Source organism: Rosa rugosa, chromosome 1 (genome assembly GCF_958449725.1).
Source record: "Rosa rugosa chromosome 1, drRosRugo1.1, whole genome shotgun sequence".
Lineage (NCBI taxonomy): Eukaryota > Viridiplantae > Streptophyta > Magnoliopsida > Rosales > Rosaceae > Rosa > Rosa rugosa.
The window spans coordinates 45,257,017-45,279,889 of NC_084820.1; the positions used below are offsets into that span (position 1 = coordinate 45,257,017).

The 22,873-nt window shown below is 38.0% G+C and overlaps 1 protein-coding gene across 3 annotated transcripts; it reads right to left on the reverse strand.

Annotated features, from left to right (window-relative positions):
• Positions 1-17,833: 17,833 nt before the first annotated feature.
• On the reverse strand, positions 17,834-22,059 carry LOC133725063 (uncharacterized). Of its 3 annotated transcripts, none has more exons than XM_062152092.1 (8): positions 21,805-22,059; positions 21,007-21,337; positions 20,699-20,914; positions 20,493-20,585; positions 20,307-20,417; positions 19,317-19,592; positions 18,721-19,227; positions 17,834-18,121 (listed from the first exon to the last, which is right to left on the reverse strand). In XM_062152092.1, the coding sequence occupies exons 1-7, from the start codon at positions 21,819-21,821 to the stop codon at positions 18,739-18,741; spliced, it is 1,533 nt and encodes a 510-aa protein (XP_062008076.1). In that variant the 5' UTR covers positions 21,822-22,059; the 3' UTR covers positions 17,834-18,121; positions 18,721-18,738. The 3 variants fall into 3 exon arrangements, with proteins under 3 accessions (XP_062008076.1, XP_062008075.1, XP_062008074.1); XM_062152091.1 differs by having other exon boundaries at positions 21,007-21,347; XM_062152090.1 differs by having other exon boundaries at positions 21,007-21,352; positions 21,805-22,058.
• Positions 22,060-22,873: the final 814 nt, after the last annotated feature.

The following is a 22,873-nucleotide window of genomic DNA, read 5'->3' on the forward strand; positions in this document are numbered from 1 at the left end:
GTAATCGTAATCCGCTCATGGTTTAATTTACTTAACTATGCTCGTTTAACCTTTTTATTGTCAATTTCCACTAGACTCAAATTCCTTATTTTCTTTATTACCAACTTCGTTCACCTTGCCATACAACATTGAAGGAATGGATGGATTTCAAAACTTTTAATTAGTGCGGAATTAGTTTAACCATTAAACTACTAACTAAACATAAAATCCATTCCTTTAACCCATGATCTTGGCTTATTGTGATATGTATATAAACATAGCATGCATAGTAAGGAAGAACAAAGAGGTAGTTTATGTTCTACTCACCCTTGGAGCGTGATTTTAATCCGATCCAAGTGAACCACCACAGTTCCTCTCCTTGATCTCTCCTTGTGTGTGTTTCCTCCACCTTGAAGCACCTTGAATTAAGAACTCCTTCTTGTGCTTGTAATATTCTCCTTGATGTAACAAGTAGAGCCACAAAAAGATATGGCCTCTAAGGATCTTCACCAAGTGAATCAAGAGATGAAGAAAGATGAAAGAAAAGAAGAAATTATGCAAGTGTTCTTCTTTCCTTTAATTTTGTAATGGACCAAGGGAGAACTCTCTCTCTCTCTCAAATCTGAAAATAATAGTGTGGAGACACACTTATTATTATGTCCATGCTTTCACTTTTATATAATAGGAAATAACTCCCATTACTAAAAGAAAAATATTGACTTTCATAAAGCCAATATGTTGGCTGGTCCATACATGTTATTGGGCACTAAAAATATGTCTTGGGCTTTCATTTAAATCTCACTTAGTGAAGCCCAAGTCCACATCAAAAAACCCGACAATCGTTTAGGCCCAATAGGTTCGGTTTTACCCGAAAATCCTAATTATGTCCAAATAATAAATCTAATTAATTATTTGGTCATAACCAACTCTTGTTTAATCTTCTTCATATACAATCTCAAGGATCCACTTATATGGTGTGCGATCTCTTAGGTTCTAATTAACAAGGCAGTGAAGTTTATAGAAACCATTCTATTTTGTTTATGAATCAAAAACTCCATTTTTGATTCTCCCTTGTTATTAGGATTATAAATGTTTATTAATCCTTGGGGACTTCACAAGTCATGAGTGACGTCTTGCAACATATCATGACTACCCTAGTTAATGTAGAATGACAAAGAACCTATTCAATTGGAATTACAATACAATACGGTCCTTCTCTAACACTATGTTCTAAATCACATCATCGGGGTATGGAATTGATATGTCAATCCCCTAATGTGATTTTCATTCTTATGTGATTCTTAGAATGTGATTAGAAACTCCTTTTTAATCTCATTCAATGCTTTGGCCAAAGACTCATTGAATCACATCTTTGAACATACACCTTATTTACTTAAGGATAGAGATTCCTTATTGTACACTCACATGTCTCCATGACCGAATTGATTATACCAATGAATGCATCTATTATATCCATTAAGGGACATAAGATTATTGCATCATCAAGAGATAATCCATTCACTCATAAGACAACTATAGTGTCTCAGGTCAAAGGACTAATTTGTATTATTGCAATTTAGAGTTCAAGTTTGACATGTAAGTAAGACTCCATACAAGAACTCTAATGATCGCGTTCAGTGTACTCTTTAAGTTAAGAGCACCCACATACTTGTATTAGTGTCTCTACACAAATGACAAGAGACATATCATCCTCCATATTGAGCATACATAGTATGTGCTAGTCTTTCCGGATTATCAATGTCCAAGTGATAATCCTATGACTAGGAACCTTTTAGGATAAGAGTGTGAAAGAGTAAAGGTCTCACACATCTAACTCTTTAGATTACTTTCTCTTTAACTCATATTCCTTGGACCTTGTTCAATCAAATATTAAATATAAGCAATGAACAATAAACTTGCCCTTTTGATTAATAATAATTACATCAAAATGATTGTTTTAGGACACAATTCCTTCAAACATTCCACAGTTGATAACAGATTCACCATTTTAACTAATAAGACCAATTTTCTCAATACAAACGCCCAGTTCACTCTTATCCACAGTATAGTCAAGTTATCATCAAGGCATCAGTCAACTAAGCAATCAAAGCAATAAAGCAGACTCCGTTCCAAATAGTAACAATTGCTAGAAATTTACAATCACTACACCAAAGCCCTGGATTGGTAGAGACCAAAACTTACCATCTTTTCTTCTCCAACTTGGAAACCAATTCCGTCCTAGCTGCATTGCACAACCATTAACCATATGAATCCCTAGCAGAAATTATACCATCAATGAACAACCCTCAACCAATCTTTCATTCAAAACAGAGTTAAGAAATCCTTACCAATCTCCAATACCAATTAGGCTGAACCAACAGTTTCTCCCTCCTCCAAAATCTCCAAAACGCATACTCCATAATCCTCACAGGTTTCAAATTAAGGAATAGAGTTAGGGTTTTCAATCTAGACCAAACCAGAAGCTCCAGCTAAAGAGAAATCACGAAATTACCTAATCAAGAAGTCCTGACGATTCGGCGACCGTGAGCGACGAAGCTACGGTGGTCCACGCGCCAGCAGCGTCGCGTGTAGCGCGTGCGGTGGCTCTGGTCGGAATCGGAGGTCGGGTGTTTGGGCTATTGGAAAACGTGATCAGATGCTAATTCCAACCATGGAGGTGGTTTAGCTCGATTCGCGCTGGAGATTGGAGAACGAAGGCATGCAGAGCCTCGAGTTTCGGCGAGCTTGCATGGCGTTTTCCTATGGTCGGAGTTTGAGGCTATGGTTCGGGTTTTGCTCTTTAGAGCTTGGTGCTTCAATTTCTGGTAGTGGTGGTGTGAATCGACGACTGGAAATCGGAGGATTAAGGAAGGCAGTGGTGTCGCAGCTTTTGGTGGTCGCGTGTGGAGGCTGCCGGCGATGCATGTGGGTGGTGAGGCTCGGGCTTGGGTCGGATTTAGGTGTTGGATCGATTGGTGGTGGCAGTGTGGTGAGATGGTGGCCGGAATGAGGTTTTTCGGTGATGGCAGAGAGAAGACGAGAAAGAGAGGTCGGGGAGAGAGAGAGAGAGAGAGAGAGAGAGGATGCAGCTGCAAAGGAGGAAGAGGAGAGTTTAGATTTTAGGGTTTCCAAGTTCCTATTTATACTTGTGTCCATGAAATACCCATTTTTCCCTTGCGACAAATTACGAAACTCTTCTAGCTAATTGTTTTCGGTTTTGGGCTCGTAACTTCTTCTTTTATTCGTTTTTCGTCAGAAACTTCCTAAATTAATTTTTGACTTTGTCCTAGGCCCAAAACTCGATTTCGTAAAAATTAAAAATCCAAAACTTTGTTACAACTCAATTTATCATATTCGAAACTTCAACAAACGGTCGCCTCACAAAACTTCGGTAACCTTCTAGGCCCAAATGAAAGAATCTCAGCCCAAACTTAAATCATAAGGCCCAATAGGTGGTCTCGACATTAAAACAATCTCCAAAGTCATTTCCTCCACTTGAATCACCTTGCGGAAAAATCTTATTGGCAAGAAATCACTTTCGGAAATTAACTAAAATTTTCAGGGGCTCACACCATCAGGGTAGTTTTAAAAGTTAAGGTACTAAAAAATGCAATAGACAATAGTCCAGGTACCATATGAGGATTTTTCCCAAGTAATAAATTGGCTAACGAAGCAATAGTTTAGGTACTACAATTAAGTAGACCAAAGGACCTAGCCCAAAACCTAAAACCCAACCACTAGGAACCAAACCGGAGCATGACGAAGAACAACACCAACATCGCAGCACCAACACCATCATCGTCGCCACTGACAACTTCGAAGTCGCTGTCGCCAATGACACAACTTTGTAGCCACCCCGTCAATGCCCACCGTCATCGGCCCAGCCATAGCTTACTGTACAACCCACCACCAAAAAACGGATTCAGGACGTATCTAGCTACCCAATTGGCCATCCTGACCACCCCTACAACCGTCGCCAAGATCGGATCACACACTCAGCTCCACCTACAACCATCATCCACACCGACCACAGCCGTCCTCCTCGACCCCATAAACCTAAGTTTCTGTAAAGGATCAACAAAGTCTGACCGCATCCACAGTGACCACATTCCTTTGATTAGTTATTGGTTAACTTCATAAGTGAGGAGATTTTAGTCCGTTCTAGTTTGTATGTCGTGTGGTGTTCGTATTAAGTATGAAAATGAAGCTCTTACAATTAAAATTGGTTCATGAATTTATAAAAAGAAATGATACTTGCATCAATAAAATTTATAACTATTACTATTTTGTTTGAAAAAAAAAAATATATATATATATATATATATATATATATATATATATATATATATATCTCACAATTTTCTTTTGTAATTCTCATGTACTGAATTTGGCTCGAATTATTTATAAAGTGATAGAGTCAAATGTTTGTAACTTCTCTACTATATCTATTAGTCTTGTTTTTAATTTTAGTAAGTGACAGCTCTTAATTAAACTGAAAAAAAAAAAATAACTTCAATGACTAATCAATACTTTACTAGAATAAAAGACTCTATACAAGGAAAAAGAGATCTACAAACACAATTAAATGAAAGCCCCTCTCTCTTCTTATGTTCAGCTAAGTTTTGATGGCTCAGTCATAACATCAAAATATGTCATCAGTTTCTGGTTTTGTCATTACAATCTAAATCTCGATAGACTATATCAATAGGCATTCTACTATTCCTTGGAGAATCAAAACTCTACTTTTCGATATTCAGATAACAGCTAAGCCTTTTCAGCATATAGAATTCAAACATATCTAAAGAGAGGCTAATTTCCTAGCTGATTCCATTGTTCATCTCGGTCATTCCACTAAACTGGCTACTTGGTCTAACAGACTCTCACCTCAAGCTCAGAATACAATTTAGGGTCCTTGACCCAAAGCACCAAAATTGGCCAAAGTTATCCCACTTATCCCAGCAACAAATTTGTATTCCCACTTACCCTGTTTAAAGCAAAATGAAAGTTTTGCCTTAGACTTAATTAATTAATTACATATGCCTCTCTCTCTCTCTCGCCTCGCCTTGCAAAGCCCCGATTTGCACTCTCTTTCTATCTCTGTCTCTGTCTCTCCCACTTTCTCACATGCCCAGTGTTCTAAAACTCGGCCGCCCAGGCCGCCTAGGCGCTGGGCGGCAGCTCTCCGACTCGAGTAGTGCTAAATTGGAGGAGTTGGGTGGGCTGGGGTTGGGCGTCCGCCGAGGCGGCCTAGGCGGGCCACTAGGCGCCTGGGCGGTTGGGCGCTAGGCGGCCTGTCGGCGAATCTGGAGCTGCGATAAACCAGATGAATCTAGCACTAAACAAGTTGGTCGATGGATGCAATCAACAAAATAGATCTCAGTGGTGATCCCCCGCGGTCTCCCTGGCAAGGAAAATCAGACGAGACACTTGAAAAGGAACCAGTCATTCCAAGTCAGGTTCCTGCCTTCGAGTTTGCCGATGTAATCTGTCGGGTTCTTTTGCAGGTGTCCATGTAATCTGTTGGGTTTGTATTGAATAGAGAACATAAGAGATTCACAGTGAGAATAATGATCGAGAGTGTGAATTGAGAGCGAGTTGTGATAGAAAAAACCAGGCGAGCATATGAGTTCTTGAGTAAGCGGTTCATAGCCACGACGACGGAGATAACAAAGGAGAGAGGTCTGGAGCTTAAAGAGATAGAGTTTGGAATCATGTACGGCCTCTAATATTAACTATTATGATTCTTGGTGGTCATAAGGTCATGCGTTCGAATGAGATTGGAATCTAGGAATAGAATTCTTATAGTATATTTGATTATCTTTCATTATTCTTATTTATTAGCAATAAGTCTTTATATATATACATACTATAATAATAGGTCTTCATATATATACATACTTTTATATATATACACACTCTTATTTATATTTTGTATATTATAAAAATAAATTAAAATTAAAAAAATTAAAACCGCCTAGGCCCCGTCTAGGCGCCCGCCTAGGCGTCTGGGCGCTAGTCCCTGCTTGGCCACCTCCCGACTAGCGCCTAGCGATTTTTAGACAAAGCAAACTGGTTCATGGGCTTGACAGCCACCAAATCGTAGGTCTTCAAAACGGGGTTACCGGAATTGAGCGCCTGAGCCTTTGCAGGGGTTTCGACACAGACAGTGAGGCGCGTGTACTGGAGGAAAGGGGTGGTGCGTGGGACGCCGAGGAGGTTGCGGTGGAAGCCGACGGAGGAGGTGAGGTGAGGTGAGTGTTTAAGGAGAGAAGGGAAAGTGAGGAGGGGGATGGTGCAATTGTCGTACGTGATTGGACATGACACCCTTGATTGTACGGTTGTAGGCGACGCCAGAGTAGCTGAGCTCGAGGGCCTTGGTCACTAGCTTTGAGCGGTCCGGATGCGGGAGGTCAGCGTAAGGTATGCTCAGGTCGAGAAGCCCATTGCTGGAGAATTGGGGAGAGTGAGAAATTTGAATTTGATTTGGAGAATTTGATTTTCAGGTGGTTTATGGAGGTTTGGGGTTTAAGGGATGAAGAGGGGTTATCGACTGGTAAGGGAAGGAGTAAGAGGAGGTAGTTTGTAGTTTAGTTGTAATAATTCTCCTATATTAGGTTGTTGCCGGTGAAGAAGGAAAAAGAGAAGGGAGGAGACGTGGGTGCCCAATTTTTTTTTTTTTTTTTTTTTTTGGGTAATAGGGTTCATGTTGCGCATGCTCTATCTCAACCCTTCTTTCTGAAACGGACACTTAAAATTATCCCTGGTGTGGTGAAAGGAATCACCTTTTTCTTTGAGAACTTACATGGCAAGTGTAGGGATTGCAATATGATTTTCCATGAACAAGGGGTTTGCCCTATGAGTGGTGCACAAGGTGCGTAGGCCAATACTAATGAATAGGCTGCTATTGGGACTTCTCTGGCCTCCCACTTCCCAGGTTTCTCTGATCTTCGCTTTCAAAATGGTGTTTTCCGTTTTCAGGGAGTGCAGACACCTATACTGCTACCTATTGCCCAAAACTTGTTTGGCACCCCATGCGTGCAGACACCAAACAATGCCTTAGCCTTGATTCTTGTGGAGCCTGAACAGTCTGCAGTCAAGAGAGGGCGTCATCACTACCATACACGTCCTCAAAAAAGCTGAAAACTCTCTTTGGTTAGAGTGTTGGGGCTGCAAGTCCATCTATGCTCCAAAAGAAGCTGAAAGTCTCAGAATTCCACACCAAGTTCTGTGCCAAATCCCTAGGGTTGATTGAGGCTCCGGGGGGAATCCTGGTTCCTAAGGAAGGTGTCTCAAAAGAGGCTATGCAACTAATCAAAGTGGACCAAAAGAAAAAGAGGGGAAAACCATTGGGTTCGACGAAAAAGGTTTTTGCTGAAGAAGTGCTAAGTGTGATATGCCTGGGTAAACCTCCTAGCCCTAGTGTTAAGGGCAAGGAAAAAATTTATTTTATTTTCTTTTGAACTATGCCTATTTACTTGGTCTTTAGTAACATAGTATATAGGTTTTCTTGAATAAGTGATCATGGGTACCGTCAAATGATCGGACCTAATCTATGTATTGCTATGGTTTACCACAAACTCTTTATCTACCCATAGATGGTAGAGGGAGGATATGTAATGGTCCTTTCTGGCCTAAGTATTATCATATCAACATGATATTATTTCAGGAAAAAAAAAAAAACAAAACGGAGGCAGTCGTTTAGAAAAAAAGAAGAAGATAAAACTAATTAGCCAGCATGACTATTGTAGATTGTCATAGCTCTAGAAATCCCTAGAATATTATCAAGCAAAGCCTTCAATCACCAGATTGGGAGAATTATTAGTAAGGGTGCATACACCCACAATATGATGCACACCTTCTTTAGCTACAAGATCAACTATCATATTACCTTCTTTGTGAATATGTTTTATGTGCAAGAACCGAAAATGATTCATCAAAAAAGTGCTAGGGGGTGTAGTTCAGCTTTGTCACTTTGCAAGGGACTTACCTAATTAGCAAAGTCTAATTCAACCAACTGATTAATATGCAGGGAGGTAGCAAGCTGTAAACCGTGAAAGAGTCTGTAAGCTTCAGCTTGGATTACTTATCTCGCAAAATTAACCATAAATCCACTAATTCATTCACTAAATTCATATATGTTAACAACCCACCTCCAATCACTAGAAGAGCTAGATCCATCTACATTTTTTTTTTGTGTTCCATACCAGACTTATTCCAAAATATCATATTTCTCATAGTCTTCTGAACTTTAGCCTTACAAAGAACAATATTCCATTTGGTGGCATAGTTTAGAACAGTCTCGGAGATGCTATAATAAACATTAAAGCAGGGGTCGAAGATCATTTTACACCTCCATTGATAAACCAACAACTGAAGATTTTTTTTGGGTACAATGGAGGCAATAGCTAGCCCAGAAAAAAATAAGGGGTTTTTCCCATATACCCAGAAAACTCAGGTATTGTGTCCACTTGCACCAACACTTTTGTATTACACTATTTCCTTAGGAAAAGACTAATAAGGATAGTCCTTTTAGGATAATGTCTTTTGTATCCTATGTTAACCTTTGGTTTTTGGATCTAGCTGCCTAGCTTAGAATCTTTGTTTTAAACCTATGAGCAAAACAAAACTAGCCTTCAACATGCCCAAGTTTTTCACCTAACGGCTCCCTGCCTAGCGGTTACTTTAACAGGCGGAATTACTGCTGCTTGTCTTAATCCTAGGTTTTAAACCTCGGTTCTTTGATAAACAGAAAATCTACAACTTCAGATTTCAGGATACATGCATAGAACAGGTACTTAAACAAAATATGCATAAAACATATGATAATTGCTTATAAACATGATTTTGACGAAGTGGGTGAGCAATCTGAAATTATTTATTCAAATATAAATACATGCTAGAAATCCAGAGCCTCATTCTCAGGTAAACAGCAAAAGGCTGTTTAGCTATCCATAAGAATGAGAGCGGATACTTACTTGAAATGAAAGCACACTACTTCACACTAGACAGGAAGGGAAGCACACTGCTACTATGGCTTTCTTACTACTAGAGAGAAGACTCTTCTGCTCAATTTTCTGATGCCTTACAAACTGAACTTAAAGCTCTTTATATAGGGAGCGGACTCCAAACTGGAATTCAAAACATAAAATATACAGAACAACTCTGTGACTCTCTGCTTTCCTGAGTGCTCCTGATGATGGAGGTCGGACGGGGAAAAGCAGAAACTTTTTAGGTGAAATGTTTTTCACCTGTCTTTTGAAAAAGCAAAAGTAGCTTTTTAAAAAGTCTAAAAGTCTACAGTTGCCATTTTGGTGCTTTTCTTCACCTGTTGCTTCACATATTCTCGTCAGTTTCTGAATTGTGGCCAAGGACAAATGAGTTGTTGTCTGCCTGGGCCATTCTAGCAGTTGTGGCATTGTCTTCGACATCTGTATCAACATACATCTTGTAGTGGTTGTCATTTTCAAGTCTTTCAACCCACTGTAAGCATGCCAGTGTCGAGTCGATCTCCTTTCTTGTGAGAGATAAGAACAGGTCACTGCTGACTACGTCAGGATGATCGTAGGCAGTAACAATGGTTTTTTCTCCTGCTGCCAGGAAAGTATTGTTTGTATCTTCAGAGATGATCTTTTTAATATATTCTAGAGACATGGCCTTCATCCATGGGATGCTTGAATTTGGCTGGCCATTGTATCCAACACAGGCAGGCTGAAGATATCTTCTTTGAATAATTCTCACATAATGATATGGAGAAATATACTCAACTTCACCATTGGCCTTCTGTATCCATTCTGGTGGAGTGGATCTGAACTTCAGTCTAAGCATACAGTCATTTTTTCTGACATTTTTTACTGTGTTGACAATGATGGGGGGTAGTCCCTTGAGATCATCGTTTGTTTTGCTCCAAAGATTATGAACAAAACCATTTTCAACAAGCTAGAGCTTGTATTCTTGAGGATGTTCACTCTGAACATTGACTAAGTATCTTCCAACATAAGGCCCAGCAATAATGAAGAGAGTTGGAGGAATACAGGCCTCAGAATTATGACTTCCTATCAGATTATGGAATTCTAACCAATCTGATTCTTTTAGTGCTATGATAGGAACTCTAGCACTTTCTGGATCTTCTAGGAAGTGAATTTTTTTCATTTCGGACAGCACTCTGCTGCGTATGAATTTCTTCAAACTGTGGTCTAGCATTTTCACAGAGTTCTTCAGCTAGTGCAAAGAGAGCTGGGAACATCAGACCACTGCTTCTTTCTTGAAAGGCAAATAAAAGATTATCCAGGATTGCCTTTTGGTGGTAAGCTAGCCTCCTGCCAGTTCTGAACACAGGAGTGTCAAATGTTTGGAGTTCATAATTAAAAACATTTATTACTCCAGTTGGAGTAGGTTTGCTTTTTGGCAAAGCAACAGCCTTCAACGGTCTTGATGAGCCTTTACCGTCTACCGTTTGAGACGGGCTAGCCAATCCTTTACCCTGGGATTGATCAGTTGTGGCTAGTCCTTTTGGACCTAGCAAGAATCTTTTGATGATTTTTTCTTTAGGATCCTCAGCAGGTTCATGTTCTTTTCCAGTTCTTCTGTTTCTGGGATTGCGACCTTCGTAGTCATCTTTTCGGCTGAACATTGTCATTTCTCTGGTTAAGGCGTCTGGAAGATAGTTCTTGTTTCCTGGAATTAATTCAACATTATAATCATACTGGTTAAGAAATAATTGCCAATTTGCTAATCTTCCTCTATCAGCAGCTTTATCGAGTTTAAAATTTTTGAAGTTCTTTACTCTAGCACAATCGGTGCGGACAGTAAAGGGTTTTCCAAGAAAAGCTGGAGAATTTAAAATCGTTTTCTTGACAGCCAAAATTTCTTTTTCCCCTATGGGATAGTTTAGTTCTGCAGGGCTAAACTTGCCACTACAAAATTTACAGATCTTTTCAATGTTAGTTCCAGGCGTTTTTGCCAGAACAACACCGGACCAATAATTATCACTCGCATCTGTTCGGAGGATAATCTCATCATTTTCTTCTGGTTGTTGAAGATGAGGGAGGTTTTTGCAGAGATTTTTTATCTGCTTCACAGTTTTTTCTTTTGCAGAGATTTCATCATCTTCTGTGAAGTTCCATTTTCTTTTGGAACTTGTCTTAGGAGATAACATTGTTGTTAATCCTGAGATTTTGGGAATGAAATCTCTCCCATAATTTATGACACCTAAAAATCTCTCTAGACTCTTAGCATCAGGAATTCTATCTGGGAATTTCCAGATCTTTTCAAGGATGTGAGGTTGGAGTTTTATTACTCCATTCTTGATGTTTATTCCTTGGAAATCGACTTCATCGAGGATAAAGAAGATTTTCTTTTCTCCTAGGATAATTCCATGCTGAACTATCAGCTTTACAACCTCATGGAGGTGTTTCATATGTTCTTCTCTGTTTTTGGAGAAGACAAGGATGTCATCAATGTAGACGACGCAGAATTCAGCCACATGTTTGAAGATGTTGTCCATCTTTCTCTGGAAAATTGAAGGGGCTTGCTTTAGACCAAAAGGCATTACCAACCATTCGTAATGGCCTTGTGGTGTTCCAAATGCAGTGAGAGGAACACTCTTAGGATGCATCTTGACTTGCCAAAACCCGACTTTGCATCGAATTTTGAAAAGACTTTAGCTCCTCTGAGCTGGTTTATCAGTACTCTTACTTGAGCAGTTTGATAACCTTCTTTGACAGTCTTCTTGTTGACATCTCTGTAGTCAATTACCATTCTAGCTTTTCCTCTGAGGTTTTCTGCATGATTTCTCACGTAGAAAGCTGGAGCATGATGAGGGCTAGTGGAAGGTTGAATTAATCTCTTGTTCAGGAGATCTTCAATATCTTTTCTGAATTCTTTTTGATCTTCCTCTTTGTACTGAGGAATAGCTTTGACATGACAGATAGCATTCATGTCATGTAATCTTAATTCACAGACCACTGGGTCTTTTTCCCAAAACTTCTGAGGATCTACATCGATATTTTGTTCGAGTAGTTTCTTGATTTTATCAAAAGTAGGAATTTTCTGAGACTCAAGCTTATTTTGGAAATGCTTGAGGTTATGCTCATGGATGAAACTAGCTTCTTCTTCTTCACTAGTTTCTTCTGCTTCTTCTTCAGAAGATTCTTCAACAAGTAATTCTTTTTGTTGTTTGATTTGGAGTATGGGTTCGAATTTGGGTTTGTAGGGGATAAGATCACCACTATTCTGTTGCGATCTCTGATATTGTGTAGTAAAGTTTGGTCCTACTACACTTTTGGCTTGAATAAGTCTATCAGCCCAGAACACCCGTTCTCCTTTTTTGAAGCCTATCGCTTCTTCATCCTGGATGAGTCTCTGTTGGAGAATAAAGTCATTTCCCAACAAGAAATCTGATCCTTGGCCTTCAGATTGCCAAACGTTGTGGATCATAAATGTTCCTCCACCAATGGTGATATGAATATTTTTTGCTACTTTGTTCATCGTAAGGTGACTTCCGTCAAAAGTAACACTAGTAGCTGTTCTTTTCTTATCTTCTTTCCAGAGTTCTTCTGGAATTGCAAATCTCTTTGCAACAGTAAATCCTGATCCATTATCTACAAATGCATGAAGATGATATTTCTTGTGATCAGGCAATTTTAGTCCAATCTCTATGTAGTTGCTGTATCTACTAGTAGAGACGACTTACGATTGTTGAAGCTCATTTTCATGAGCTTGTTCCTTTAGAATGAATGGTTTACATTCTTCTGGAACAGTTTCTGGTGGTTCAACCAGTTCAATATTGTCATCGATTTTTTCTTCATCGATGTTTTCTTCCTTTATTTTTGAGGAAGATGGTTCTATTAATTCTTGGAACAAGGCTTCTACCTTTTTCTCTTTTTGTTCAGAGAAATATTCTTCATATTCTTGTTCTACCAATTGGCTAACAAGGCCATTCTTGGTTTTCCTTCTTGCTTAAGCTATGAAGCATTCTTTGTGATAGGTCTTTCTTGACTCTTCACAGAACATAGGAAGTCCATTCTTTTCATGACATAGGCAGTAGTCACAAACGAATATACCAGGGTTCACCTGATAAGCGGACGCTGTTGCTTCTGTCTTGCTTTCTTCCCAGTTTTTGCCTTTCAGAACATTCATCTGTCTAGATTCTAAGTATTCTACTTCAGAATCTGTCTCAGAGTCAGATGATCCTTCATTGTCAGACCAGGCAGAGTAAACTGACCTGTCATCTTCTTCATCATCAGAATAGGCTATTTCGTAGCCCTTCATATTTACTGTTTCTACTATTTGCTCATATTCATCAAAGAGAGCCTTAGTAGATCTTTTACCCTTTTCTAGGCATTCATTGGCATAGTGCCCTTCAGCTTTACATAACCAACATCTGCAAGCTTTTTTGCTTGGTTGTTTGTGGCTGGCTGGGTGATTCTTCTTTTTCTTGAAGAATTTCTTTTTAGGATCTTCTTCCTGTTGTTTCTTGAAATTGGAACTCTTCTTGAATTTCCAATCCTTTTTATTACTCTTTCTGAATCTTTTAGAGTAATATTTTTCTTTTTTCTTTCTGTGGAACTTGGATTCATGACATCCCCAGTTGGTTGACATATCTTGTATTCCATAACAGAAATTTTCAACTCCTTTGAGTTGTTTCTTAGCCATCTTTGCTCTAAGATTGGCTTTGCACTGTTCTTTTAGTAATTGCCTAATTCTGTCGGCAATACCTCCAACTGAAAATCTTTCAATTGGTTTTTCAGCTATGCTTTCTCTCACAGCTGTTCTCCATGGTTCAGGGAGTTTCCTGTGCAACAAGTTGACTAGATCAGTATTCTCTAGTTCACCTATCGTACAGTAATATTCTTGAAATTCATTCAAGTATTCTTCAAAATATCTCATGTCACATATTTTGAGAGCATAGATATTTGATTTGGCCGTTTCTTTAGCCTTCTCACTCAAATTTGAGAGATCTCCACAGAACTGATCATACAGGGGTACTGCAAAATCATACGGAGACTTTGAATTTTTGATTTCTTCTAGCCAGTCTTTTCCTCTGGCAGTCTCTTTAAAAGAGAAGTAATACTTTTTTGCTACTCCAGTGAGAGTAGTTTCATACTACACCTGAAGATCTGGTGCTTCAAATTTTCCAAGGGTTAGAGCAGAGGCCATCATCAGGCTATCAACCCATTGGTCAAGAGTTTTTCTCTTGTCTAGAGCTTTGTCTAGATTCAGCCAGATACCATGGGTGGAAATTGGTACTCTGGGACAAATCTTTGAGAATTTCTTTCTCCATTTTTCCCCGTAGGGGCTTTCTGTATAGAGAGTTTTAATTTTCCCTTTTCTCTAATGATGAAAGTTTTGGAGCTTTCTCCTTCTTCCATTTCAATATCTTGATAGGGAAGGAGTTTTCTTTCCTTTCCTAGTTTGAAATTTTTCATTTCTTCGATTAGTTTTTTTAATCGTTCAGGATTTTCACAAGATTCTGCTTCATCATAGAGGTCATAGAGCTTTTGTGCTCTAAACATATTAACTGGTCTGTTTAGATCAGCTTCTAGTTCTTCTTCAGATATTGGTTCTTCAATAGTGGGTTTGGTACCACTACCACTAGCTTCTCTAGTGCTATAGCTTCTTCTGAGAAGATTTTTGTTTATCCTGATGTTCTCAGGACAGACATCACTTTTTCTGTGATTGTCAAAATTAAGACTGATTTCTCCAGTCTTTCTGCTTTCATAGACTTTTGCTTTAGCGCTTTCTGGTGGTTTTTTCGGACCAGATAATTTCTATTCTATGGGAAAAGTCACTTCATTCCAAGTAACCTTGTGGATTTGTTGTGAATGGTTCTTCTGATTAGTGAGAAATCCAATAGTAAGACCTGGGATATTTGTTATCCTTGTCTTAGGGGCTACTGTAGTGCTCATCAATCTGTAGTATATTCTGTATACTATTGCGAGTTCTTGCATATCTTCTTTCATAGATATGCCATCTGTCTTGACTCTCAGTCGTAGACAGTGAGCTGCATCTTTCAAGCTGGTTGTAAAATTTGGGAAGCAGTTGAAATATGCTACTTGTTCACATAAAGATGCTTCAAGGGTTCCCAACAGACTAGCTTGGAAATCTGTTAGTCTATTGTCTTGCAAGACACATAGAACTGAACAATTTATGCCTTCTCGGGCTAGCAGATTTATGCCTACTTGGACTGCTCCAATGTGCATAAATTGATATTTTTTTGCCTTTGCTCTGGCAACTTCTAAAGGAGTCATCATTAGGAGATCAGTTTCTCCTCCAGTCCTCCTGAAGTAGCAGGGGTTGTGATTTCTAGTAGTTTGAAATGATGGCTATCCATCAGATCAAACGTTCCCCTTTTGTAGATTTGTTTAAAATCTAATTTTGGAATTGCGGAGTTTTTTACCTCCTATTCAATTTCGTTGTATTCGAATTCTTCAGCATTTTGGAGCTGTACTCCTTTCTTTTTCCCAAATATGCTCAGCATTCTGACATCTCTTTTTTCTTTTGGGTCTTCATACCGAATACTAGTGTAACTAGTAGATGGTTCCAGAAAAATCATGTTTGGAACAGGATTCTTGTCTGGTATTTCTAATGGTTTAAATTCATTAGCTTTCTTTGTTTTTACTGTAGGCACTTTGTTGTTCTTCAGTATAGAATCCAGCGTTTTTTGCTGTTCATTGATTTTTCTACTAACACTTGTTAGCTTTTCTTCTTCCGTTTTTGGAAGTTCTTTGATATAATCCATTTTTTGCTCCAATTTTTCTAATCGGGCGATTATATCAGGTAAATTATCTAGATGATCTTGGGATCTAGATATTTCTTTTAACAGGGTCTGATGTTTCTCATCAGAGGATTTTAATAGAGAATTCAACTTCTCTAATATCAATTCAGACATTGTCCCCATTGGGGATTCCCCTTTTTGAGCTCTTTGCAAGCTCTGATACCAGTGATTTGTGGATCTAACCAATGCTCAGATGATCAAGAGGTTTTTGTTCCTCTTTCAGAGTATATAAGAGATTTTCAATCTCCTGCTCAACTTTATAAATTCTTGTTTGAATTCTAAAGATGATATCCCAATAATTGGGAGTTTCTCTTCTAAGATTTTCTCTAAAATCTTTCAATTTTTCCAACTCTTTTCTTTCTTTCTTCAATTCTTTGCTTGTAATATTACAGATAGCAATTAACTCAAGTCTGTCGACAATCGAAATTATGAATAGTAAGGCGTACTGTTTACCTTTGAAGTAGATGATGAATTTTAACAACTATACTTATATTTAAACAAATAAATTCCTGATGGGCCCACCACGTTTCATCAATCGTTTTATAGAAAATAGTAGATATGCAAACACCAACATAGACAGCAAAGAAGGGTACTGAAGGTATGAAAGTAGACAAGATGGGTCGGTAGGAAGAAAAGGGAAAAAGGTTTGTGTAAAGAGGAATAAAAATAAGTTGTTGAGGTGTATGGGAAGTATTTTGACAGAATTGGGGTGTATAAGAATTAACCCAAAAAATAATATAGCCAACATGAGACTATTCCATACTGTCCCAGCTCTAGAAACCCCTAGAGTATCAAAAACGACATTTTTTTAAGACCCAAAAAACATCAATAGTATTCATAATAATAGATTATTCACGGTGCTCTCTGAGTTGTGTCCCAAGACTTTTTTTGGTTTGCAATCCATTAACTTTTTACATCTCTTACTTCATTGAGTTCATTCAGTATATAGACCACTCTGAAGAGATGAGCGTGTGAGTTTAGTACCGAGGCTAACGTCCGTTATTATTTCCCAAGTGAGGACTTCATTTCCTACATTGATTTCTTCCACGTGGCGGTGGGGTAGCCCAATCAAAATCCACAAAATTTTAAATGTGTTCCGAAATTATCCTTACTTATTAAAATGAAATACCCAATACACCCTCTTGCATGTTCACTGATTGGGCAACCCTACCAGCCACGTGGTACGTTTGCCCTACATAAGAATTTCTCAACGTACATATCCTCTTTAATTGCCGGTTTGTTCAAAGACATTGATGAGCCATATAGGGAATGTGTGGTCTTTAAGGAGATTGATTCTGACACTTCATTTTCTACATTGATTATTTTCTTGGTTAAACGTACAAATGTACGAAGACATTGATGAGCCATATAGGGAAGGTGTGGTCTATGAGGATTGATTCTGACACCGCCTAGACTCGGTGTTGGTAGACTCGATATCGGCAGATTTTAAGCACTTATTCCAACTTTAAGGTGGGAGCGATAAAATAAAATTAAAATAAAACAAAAGTAGATACCACACTATTAGTGAAAAGAGCAACACACATAGATTTTAAAAATATTGACTTTCACACCGAAGAAAAAAAATCAGTGGATTTTCACTGATTTTAATTTGTAGATATAGACTTTTGTGTGTGAACTGAATGTCTGGATTCTACATAAGAACATGCTTACACTATTACTCACTAAACTTAGTGTGCCTAGATTTTCTCACAGATGTCCGTATGTATCAAGTATTTAGTCTGTACTGATATTTGTATAAATTATTTATACACAGACATCTGTAACAGTGACCGATTTTGTTCGTGTCAATGTGAAAATGGCACTGAAAATCAATGTGAATGGGCACCACAAAAAAATTCACACTGATTTTTCTTTCAGTGGAGAGAGACCAAATGCAGCTCCCCTTAAATGCCATTGAAATTAAATCTGTGAGTGTAGGTAGCAATTGGGCTTCCCACACAGATACTAGTGGTTTTTTGCCTGGATATTTTCTCCATTTCAATGAGCTTTTCTAGTGCCTTTTATTTACATTTCACAATACATCAACTTAAGCAACCACAAATAAAATAGACAAGAAAATGAGCATTTCATAAAATTATCCATTATATTGATCAACTTAAATTATATTTCAAATGTAGCAATTCCATTAAATAAACTTAAGTCCACAAATGTAGCTTCTAGAATCATGAATCCACAAATGTCATGGTTATACACAAACCACCCAACCTGCACTTCAACTGAAACCGTTGTGGTAAGTTCATGATCATATACTTCAAACTTCCAGGACCATAACTGCACTTTACTTCACATTGAATCTATGAACTGCATTCCATATCACATGTAGGAGTTTCTGGAGGAGTGAGAAGCCTGACGACAGGAAGTTGAAAGAAAAGAAAAAAAGTCAAGACACATGTAGACCCCAATAAAGACAAAAGAAAAACACAATCCTAAACCATCTTGCGACAGTAACTGCTGAATAGAATTATATAAGTTTGTTATATCTCCACCTACAAAACCTTTTCAGTGTCAACCACAAGTCTAAGTTCAATTTAGTTAGAACTAATAATGGTTAGGTGTTGCTGCAACTTCACCCTCAGAAAATGAGTTCTTTCACCAAGTGCATCATTCCAATACAGTGAGCAAGATGAATATCTTAATCATGATTAAGAAGTATCTATAAGCTATTATACATTATATTACTGCATTTCAAATGCTTCCGATGTTTTCAAATGCTTCACAATTTTTTTGTAACCTTACGCACCACAAGTCTAATACTTGATAGCATTATCACAGCTTGGCAGAGATGTAAATGAGATTTACAAATGCTAACAATACAATATGCACTCAGAGTCTAAAAGTCCATAAAATCAGAAATCATAAAAGTGATGACTGATTGCATCAAACTATTCTCAATTAATAAGAAACATTGGCACCAATGACTTGTGTAGAGATATAGAATAGTTTACCTCGAATAGCCACATATATCAAAGTAACTTGATGAAGTTTATGGGCCAAGCCACTGGGCTTCCCTTAGCTGCAGCAAGCGTACAGAACTCTTGGGTTGGCCGAAACAAAGCTATGTCATGAGAGACTTCGCGCACCCAAACTTTCCAACAGCCAGGACCAAGAGGAACACTATGTACTTTCTCGTTTGGATCCTCTGAGTGAAGGTCAGCAGTTGCAACAAGCTTTTCATCTTTATCCAGCCAACTTAACAAGTGCAATTTTTTCATTGAAGGAACAAACATTACTTCACTTCCACCTTCCTTTTCTTTCGCTGTTGACTGAATACTTGCATGTGTCTTTTGCTTGCTCTTTTTGCTTGTTTCTTGTTCAGAACCTCCAACTCTACCATCTTTAAGTTTTCTTTTCTTGCTCTCTGCTCTATCATTATTAGAACTTCTAATAGTTGTATTTATTTTTTTACTTTCTGCACTCTCAGTGGCAGAATGCTGAGCACTACTGCTGGTTTCCTTTTTATTACAATAAACAAAATATCAATGACATTACTATATGTATAAAACAGAAATAATAGATGAACTATTTTGGGCAGAATACTTACATTCTTCTTCTCTCCTTCGTCTGACCGAGCTAAAAGATATTTTACCATCATCTTCAACCCTTGCAGCTCTCGTGAAGTAGCAGATAGTGCATTCTCCAACATAGTAACTTTGTTACCCACAAATGTTTGACCATCTACCTTCGAAGGAAGTGCTCCAAATCCATATCCACGTACTCGCCCTCGTCGATCAGGTCCTAAAACTTTAGAAACAGCATCATCGTTGACAGAATGAGTTTGCGAAGTCACTTGTTCTGCCATGTTTTGTTTGACTTGTTTCTGAAAAATACAGCAACAAATGTATAAATTAATAGGTAGAAACAAAATGCCACAACCCTTTTGGTTTTTCTACAAACCTATGGCCAAAATGTTGGAGAATGACCACAGAAGATTTAACTGCAAAGGTAGTTCTTGAATGGAAGTTTTCAAGTGCTGATCGTTATCTAAACAACCACAATTTAAAACCATGACAAGCACATGTAGCGAATTAAACTTAAATCTTCCCAGCTTATGTTAGCCATCTGCTTGATGAAGATGCTGCTGGTGTTGGCAGAACTAGGATGTTTCATTCTAATTGTAAAAGTTAGCATCCTTTTTGTGTTTGTCTAGGCCTTAAATCTGTATATGTACTATAAAAACCTTTAATTCATCTAAGGTTACTGCTCAGAGCACCAAAAAAGTGGATATTCGGCACTGAAACAAACAACTAGAAAGATTTGAACTTCACAATACACAAACAGAGAAACAACAGATTAACTTATTGTCAAGAGAACTCAGGAGAATTCTTTGGATACAACAAAAACGACCAAATTTGAGCCCTACCGTTTAATTAATGCAGAACATACAAACCGATCATTCATTTCAAGTTTTGAACTACTCCCAATAAAGAGATCAATAAGCAAGACTCTTAAGGTTTGTAACATTGCAGATTCATCTAAACTTTGGCGAGATTTTAAACTTAATTTTGGAATTAATAATGGCAGAATTACTCACCACTACTTCTGGATCTTCAACATCTTCACTTGAATCCTTCTTCTTTGCTTCATAAGCATGAAGCCACACATCACACCTTGTTATTGAATCAGGTTTGTCACTCTTTTGCTTCTACGAAACAAAAATTATGGAGATCACTTCGATTATTCTCATTCATAGAACATATGAAATTTTGTTGAGTCTTACCAATTCATCCTCAATGCAGGCAAAGCTTTTTCTACTTGTCCTATGAAGTAAAGTTTTTCGTTCTCTCATCCGTCTAAACTTTTCACACTTTTCCTATGAACAAAACCAAGTGAGAGTAAATTTTTCATATGCATCCAAGATAAACCAGAGCAGAATGAGTAAGAAATCAAGTAACAGTCAAGGGAAACCTTTGTTGAAACACTTACCATAAACGCTGGAGTCATCCTGGATTTGATAAAACTTAACCACTCATCCATAGAATGTATATTATCAGGTTTGCACATGGCAGCAGCTGTTTGTAGGCCTACCAATTCAGCTTGCTTCATTACTTCTTTTAATGTCAAGCTTCTATGATCTCGCCAAAGCTTAGACATTCTTTGAAAAATTACTTTCTTGTGACACTCGTCCACAATGTAATAAGTCTACACAGGAAATTAGATCAATAAAACCTACTTTTGTACAAACAACAATCATACTAAGCCGTTACAAACTTGTAATTTAAAAGGGAACTTACAGTGATGTGTTTCCAGATTTCAGTTTTGAATTCATCTGAGAGTGCTTTCCCAGTCCAGGAGGGAATTGTTAATGGCACTAGTTCTCTTGCTGTGACACCAAGGAAAGTAGCAAATCTAGCTGCATGTTTCCCGTAAGGCTGACTTCTTTCATTGAATTCGACTTCAACAGGTTCTATTACTTTTCCTTTGTCCAATGCCTTTGCCTTACCTCTAGGTTTTCTGTTTGAAATTTCTGAATTTGTTGCATCTTGAGTTCCTATACTAGCAGGTGCTTCAGGAGAATTTAAACTTCCTTCTGAGATTAGATATGCAGATCCAATGCAATCCAAACTACAAGAACCTAATCTTCAAAGGTCAAACAAAATATAGTCAAACAATCTAAGACTCCTTGATCGTATTTTATTTGTAGAAAAAAGTTAAAATAAAGCAAAATGAATTTTTCCAACAGCAGAAAGAATCAGCTCTCTGCTGTAAGTCATTAGATCAACTGCCATCATTCTTTGATCAACTATCCTAACCATAGAAACTCATTTACCTAGTCTTGGTATCTAGCTTTTGATCTAACATAGATAGCTCATATCCTAGCTTTAAATGTGATGAAAAAGTTAAATGTGACATTTAACAAACTAGATAGGGAAACCAGAAATGAATGCAAGGAATTACTAACATGAAGAAATTTAGCACCAGTTGTCAATAAGGACACCCTGATCTAATTCCTGAACAGGACCAATTCAGCGCCAATCAGAGAGACGAAATTCGAAAAATTAAAAATCGGGAAGAGAAGGAGAGACTCGAACCTCGCATCGGGAAGCATTACGGAGATTGAGTGCGACTGAAGGAGACAATCCTGGTGAACGAATTTGATGCTTTGGGTTCCTACAGATCCCTGAAGAGAAAATTGAGGTTGATGGAGAGGCAGAGGCCGGAGGACGGAGCCGGAAGAGAAAGAGGCGGAGGCGCCGGGGGTTTTGCAGACGGAGGAGAGAGAGAGAGAGGCGTGGGGAGGTGTGACGAAATGAAGTGTAGTTTATGAGATTGGCTTTTCCTTTTTTTCACAAAGGAGGGAAGTTTAATTTTCGGCCAATTTTTCGCGCACTGGAATAGCAGACACAGCGTGCCTTGTAAACACGCCTTAAATTTTTATTAGAAGTATGAGTTTTACGGCGTTCATTACAAAATAAGCCCTAATTTTTTATTTTTTCTTTTTTAAAAATAAATGCAAGATTTGTGTGATTTTTTTTTTTTTTGAGAAAAAGGGATTTGTGTGATTTGATGCGCATCGTAAATGAATATCATTTACGGCTGTAAATCTCGCATCGTAAATAGTTAGTTTCTTTTTTATAGTGATTTCCTTTGCAAATAAGGCACACCTGAGTGAAATTGACTTGCCTCAGAACTAGGGATGTCAATGGGTCGTGTCGGGTTGGGTTCGTGTCGGGTCAAGGTATATGTCGTGTCACAAGAGACAAACTCAAACCCAACTCATTTATTAATCGTGTCAAAAATTTAAACCCAAACCCAAACCCAACCTATTTATTAAACGGGTTACCCGTTTCCAACCCGCTTAACCCATTTAATAAATAGGTCGTGTCGTGTTGGACAAAATGACCCATTTAAGGGCTAACACTGTGACCCATTTAACTAAAAAAATGCATAAATTGATTAAATTTACTCAAAACTCCATAAGACGAGGAATATAAATAATTATATATAATTCATAAATAATTAAATCCAATAATGATGATGCAAAATATTTCAGATTGTCCAATCCTATGATCAAATACTCCAAACTTCCAAAATTTCAAAGAAGAAGTATAGCATAATCGGGTTATAAGGGTTCACTTCGTGTTGGCGGGTTGACCCGCG